Here is a 5,462-nt window from a genome sequence, read left to right as displayed (position 1 = left end):
AAAACTGAAGAGAAGACGAAGCAGATTAAACCAAAACAAGGTAAAGATGTCAAAATGTCAAGGTCATGCCAAAACCAAACTACCGCCATCACTGTTAACAGACTATAATTTTTAATTTTTCATTTAAGGTTAAATCCATAAAATGTACTACAACAACAACACAGCAGCAGCGGCAACAACTAAAAAGTCATTATTGATTTCATTCTTTGTAAATTGTACAGCAGCAACAAGGGCAAGAGAAAATTGGTTTGATTAAAGTAAAAGTAAATATTTATTAAATTCACAGTAATATATTCTGCATACTCATACTCTGCTTTATATACATATGTACAATAATATAGAAAGAAATGTAATAATTGCTATAATAAATCAATGAAAATAGTGTAATTGTTTATTAATTACTGTGATTTTAAACACATTAATTATACGTCTAATTGAACCGAATTAATATTAATTATACGCAGTGTTGTCATTCATTACATTCGTGGAAAGTAATACAAATTGGGAAATCCTTTTAAATATGCTGTCTATTTATTAGAAAGATTAATTATCAAAACGTTTTAATTGTTACCAATTGAAACACAGATTAGCTGACCTAAAAACACTTATCTCACTGTATGATTATGCTATTAAAGGGCTTAGTGCAGTTCCTTGACACAAAATTAAAATACTGAGAAAATTTACTTTACCGTTAACGAAATAATTGTAAATTATGAAAAAAAAATAATTTCAACAAGTAAGAGACCTGTGCTGAATCTTATATACCCTTCACCAAATTATACTTTCAAATACAAATTTTAAATATTTTTAGGTAAACAAAATTTCATTTTTATACCCTTCACCTTCGTGAGAGGGTATATATAAGTTTGTCATTCCGTTTGTAATTTCTACATTTTTCATTTCCGACCCTATAAAGTATATATATTTTGGATCCTTATAGATGGCGGAGTCGATTAAGCCATGTCCGTCTGTCTGTCTGTTGAAATCAATTTTCTGAAGACCCCAGATATCTTCGGAATCCAAATCTTCAATAATTCTGTCAGACATTCTTTCGAGAAGTTTGCTATTTAAAATCAGCAAAATCGGTCCATAAGTAACGGAGATATGAGCAAAAAACCGGGACAACCTCGATTTTTGACATATTTTTGATCTATATCTGGATTACTAAGTCATTAATATGGATATCTAATAATAGATATTTCAAAGTCCATTGCAACGATGTATATAAGGCTGTAGTAAGTTGGACCTACAATTGGTCAAAATAGGGAAAAATACTTTTTAACCCGAATTTTTTTTTCATCAAAAAAAAAATTTAAAAACGGAAAAAAAAAATTTACAAAAAAATTTTTGGAAAAAACTTTTTTTAAAAAAAATTAAAAAACAATTTAAAAAAAAAATGTTTGAAAAACAATTTTAAAAAAAATTTAATTTAGTTTACCTAAAAATGTTTAAAAAAAAATTATTTTAAAGTATAATTTGGTGAAGGGTATATAAGATTCGGCACAGCCGAATATAGCTCTCTTACTTGTTTTTTTTTTAATTGTTGAAATTATTTTTTTTTTTAAATTTATTAGTGAAATAAAATGTACTACAAAAAAAAAATTTGCTGAAAAAAAATTCGGTTTAAAATTTTTTTTTCCGATTTTGACCCATTGTAGGTCCAACTTACTATAGCCTTATATACATCGTTACAATGGACTTTGAAATATCTATCATTAGATATCCACATTGTCTATAGTAATGACTTAGTAGCCCAAAAATCGAGGTTGTTCCGGTTTTTTCCTATTTTCTCGATTTTAATTAAATTGAGCCGTGAGAATTCCCGATATATTGATGCATCAATCATGCCTGTAAGTTATTTGGGGGCTACGGACAGTTGATTTCAACATACAGTTAATTTTTTGAAATCTATATATATAAAAATGAAATGGTCCATGTATGTAATGTCATCTCCTGGCTGAATTTTTTTTTATTCGATTCGAAATTTTCAGGAGATTGTAAAACTCGGAAAATCTTTTTTTGTGAGTCCAGTCAACTGTAATAAAATAGCTTCCTAAAGTATGCAGTTCAAATTTAGATATTTTATTTGCAAATAAATAAGAACAGGCTGATGTGCGTGGGTTGGAGAAACTTGAAGAACTAACATTAGTAAATGCTACCGGGCGAAGCCGGGGCGATCAGCTAGTTCTATTATAATTTATATCAAGGTTGGCTACCGATTCGAAAATGGTAAAAAGGTACCGGTAACGCTAATTGGTATTATTTCGGAAACGGTATTTTAATGATTTTTGGCCATAGGTGCGAAAGATTGTTTGTTCGGTTCAGAAGTGGTGATTTTGACACGGAAGACATAGATCGCCCAGGCCAGCCAAACTAGTTTGAACAATAAGAATTGGAGGCATTACTCCATGAAGATTGTTCTCAAACTCAACAAGAGTATGCAAAATCATTGGGAGCTACACAAGCAGCAATTTCAAAACGTTTGCGAGTAGCAGGTTTCATCTAAAAGTAAGAAAATTTGGTATAATACAAATTGAAGTCAAGAGATCATTAAAGACGATTTTACATGTCCGAAATGATGTTTGAACTATATAGAAAAAAATAATTTTTGCACCGAATCATTACTTGCGATGGAAATTGGATCCGTTATGCTAACCCGAAGCGTAAGAGAAGCCCGGCCAACCAGCCGAAGTTAATGCTTTGTATTTGGTGGGAGCAAAATGGTCCTATCTATTAGGAGCTGCTGAAATCTGGCCAGACTATCAGATGGAACCTGTACCGAACGCAACTGATTCGTTTGAAGAGAGTCTTTGACGATAAACGCTCAGAATATGCGCCCACAAATGAAACTGTAATATTCCATCATGACAACGCTAGGCCACATGTTGCACTACCTTTAAAAAAGTTTCGCCTCACCCGCCTAATGGTCCAGACTTTGCCCAGTTCGATCGATGCAGAACGCTCTCTCTGGGATATGCTCCACTTTGAACACAGTATCCGAAATTAGCTGGATTTGGTCTTGGCCTCAAAAGAAGAGCAGTTCTTTTGGCTCGGAATCCATATGTTGCCAGAAGAGGACGCGTCCCCTCAATAAAACAATAGTATATAAGCATATACACCATTATTTTTTTATTGCATGATAAGAATCTGCATAACTGATTCTGTATGTGGTCAAAATTTGATGACCAACTTTGTGGAAAACATGTCAGCATTATGAAATATTTCATTTGATAAAACTGAATCTATTCATCCTCGGATGATGAAGAAGATGATGATGAAGTCACTACTATTTTGGGTTTTATATCATTTTCATATTTTATATCTTTCATAATTACAGCCTTGGAAAACTGAACGTCCAGATTGAGTGGTTTTGGATCCTCTATTTCTATAACAAAGTTGGTCAAAAGATCAATTGAAATATTACTTTTGTTCTAGATGTCTACTAACACAAAAATTTTAAACTCAAATATTTCGAAATGGCAAAAAAGTTATACACTATTGTTTTAATAAGGGAACGAAATAACTTATGGAATATGGGTATATCGTGTAATAATTATAAAAGAAATAGAGGTCCATTGATGGATATCTAACACTGGCTCGACGAGTAATTAACTAAATTTGTATACATTTTTTTTTTCAAACTGGCTTATCATGTTTTTGAAGCAAAACGTAATAAAAATATCAAATTCATTTTGTATACACATAATTTTTATTTACAAACAAAGAACTAAACTAATTTATCAAATGTCCGGTCGCGATCGTATTGTAATCTTTCCTTCAAGAGCAAATTTTGTCCTACTGAAGCAGCGCATTGTTAGCGCTCAAAAAGGTTTGAGTCTCCTAAAGCGAAAACGTGATGCCCTCGAAATTCATTTAAGAAAACTTTCAATTGAATTAAAAGCAAATCGTGAACAACTAAATACCGTAATGCAGGAAGCCATATTTTCTCTAGCAAAAGCAAAATTTTTATGTACAGATTTCAAGCCAGCCACTGTTATAAATCCCGACAGAGCTGATGCTTATTTGCGTGTAAAAAATACCAAAATTGTGGGAATGCAAGTGCCCAGCTGGGAATTGATGTTAAGACAGACGAATGCTTTGAATTTTACTGGTCTAGCCGGAGGAGGTCGACAGGTGCAAGTAGTAAGAGAGAAATTTCAAGCAGCTCTTAAGATTTTGGTGGCCATAGCCTCTTTGCAATATTCGGTTTCTGCTATACAAGCAGCCGTAAAACAAAATAATATGCGTGTTAATGGTCTGGAATATGTTGTATTGCCACGTTATCAAAATACTGTCACCTATATACGCGATGAATTGGATGAGTTAGAAAGAGAGGATTTTTATCGCCTGAAACGTTCTCAAGCCAAGCAGTTAAAGAAAAAATCAGAGTTCATTAAACTAATGAGGCAGCGTGAGAGGGAAAAAGATGCCAAAGATCCGGGCTATGATTTCACTGATACACATCTGCAGACACCGATGTATGAAGTTATATCGGCCAAACCCGAAAGCAATGTCTTTGAAAGGCGAAAAACTGTAGCAAAAATTATAGATAAAACTAATGTTATAGAAATAGAGGATCCAAAGCCACTCAATCTGGATATTCAGTTTTCCAAGGCTGTAATTATGAAAGATATAAAAGATGAAAATGATATAAAACCCAAAATAGTAGTGACTTCATCATCGTCTTCTTCATCATCCGAGGATGAATAACCAAATTGTTAAATTTAGACTGAGTTGTAACAAATGAAATATTTCATCATGCTAACATGATTTAATTTATTAAATTGTTTCCTTGAAATGGCCAGTGTGAACTAAGTCCATTTAATAGAACACATTTTTTTATTATAAATTTTATACGTTTTTGTTGCAAATGCCAGCGGATATCCGCATGTTGTCATCATTGTGCGAATCCATACTGATAAAAAATAAAAGTACAAGGAAACTACAACCAACAAAGTGATTGTTGTTTACAAACACCGTTTTTTTGTTACTTATTTATTTAATAAAAGATATTTTTTACCATGAAGTGCAATGTTTAAACATTGATTTTGTTATTGTATTTGCAACACGTACATGGGGCATGAAAAAACTAAGAACAGCGACTTCACATTTTCGCGATCGTGAAAAATTTTACACAGCAAATGGATTGAAGTATTGTATATACGATATTTTTATACCCTACACCATCTTATTGGAGAGGGTTTATTGGGTTAGTGCTGATGATTGTAACGTGTAAAAACATAATCAATAAGCTTGTTAGAGTACAACAGAAAAATAAAGTGTATTACATTTTATTATAATCTAGTTCCTGAAAGAAGTACATTTGGTCAATTTACAGGGTCTCCTATCAGTCATATTGTCATAACGTCCTAATATTTTAAGACTCGGCGGCTCGGATTAACCGACTCTTAGGCGTTCGGCTCAGGTCATATTATAAGTTAATTTTTGCTTGAAAGACAATA

The 5,462-nt window shown here is 32.4% G+C and overlaps 1 protein-coding gene across 1 annotated transcript; it reads left to right on the top strand.

The window, feature by feature from the left end:
- Window positions 1–3,691: 3,691 nt before the first annotated feature.
- Window positions 3,692–4,804, top strand: LOC135960470 (V-type proton ATPase subunit D-like). Its single transcript, XM_065511768.1, has one exon. The coding sequence runs from the start codon at window positions 3,745–3,747 to the stop codon at window positions 4,708–4,710; it is 966 nt and encodes a 321-aa protein (XP_065367840.1). The 5' UTR covers window positions 3,692–3,744; the 3' UTR covers window positions 4,711–4,804.
- The last annotated feature ends 658 nt before the right edge of the window (window positions 4,805–5,462 follow it).

The sequence above is a fragment of the Calliphora vicina genome, chromosome 1 (assembly GCF_958450345.1).
Source record: "Calliphora vicina chromosome 1, idCalVici1.1, whole genome shotgun sequence".
In the NCBI taxonomy this organism is placed as follows: Eukaryota; Metazoa; Arthropoda; class Insecta; order Diptera; family Calliphoridae; genus Calliphora; species Calliphora vicina.
The sequence above is the reverse complement of the archived record's forward strand: the minus strand, read 5'-3'. Positions and strand labels throughout refer to the sequence as shown.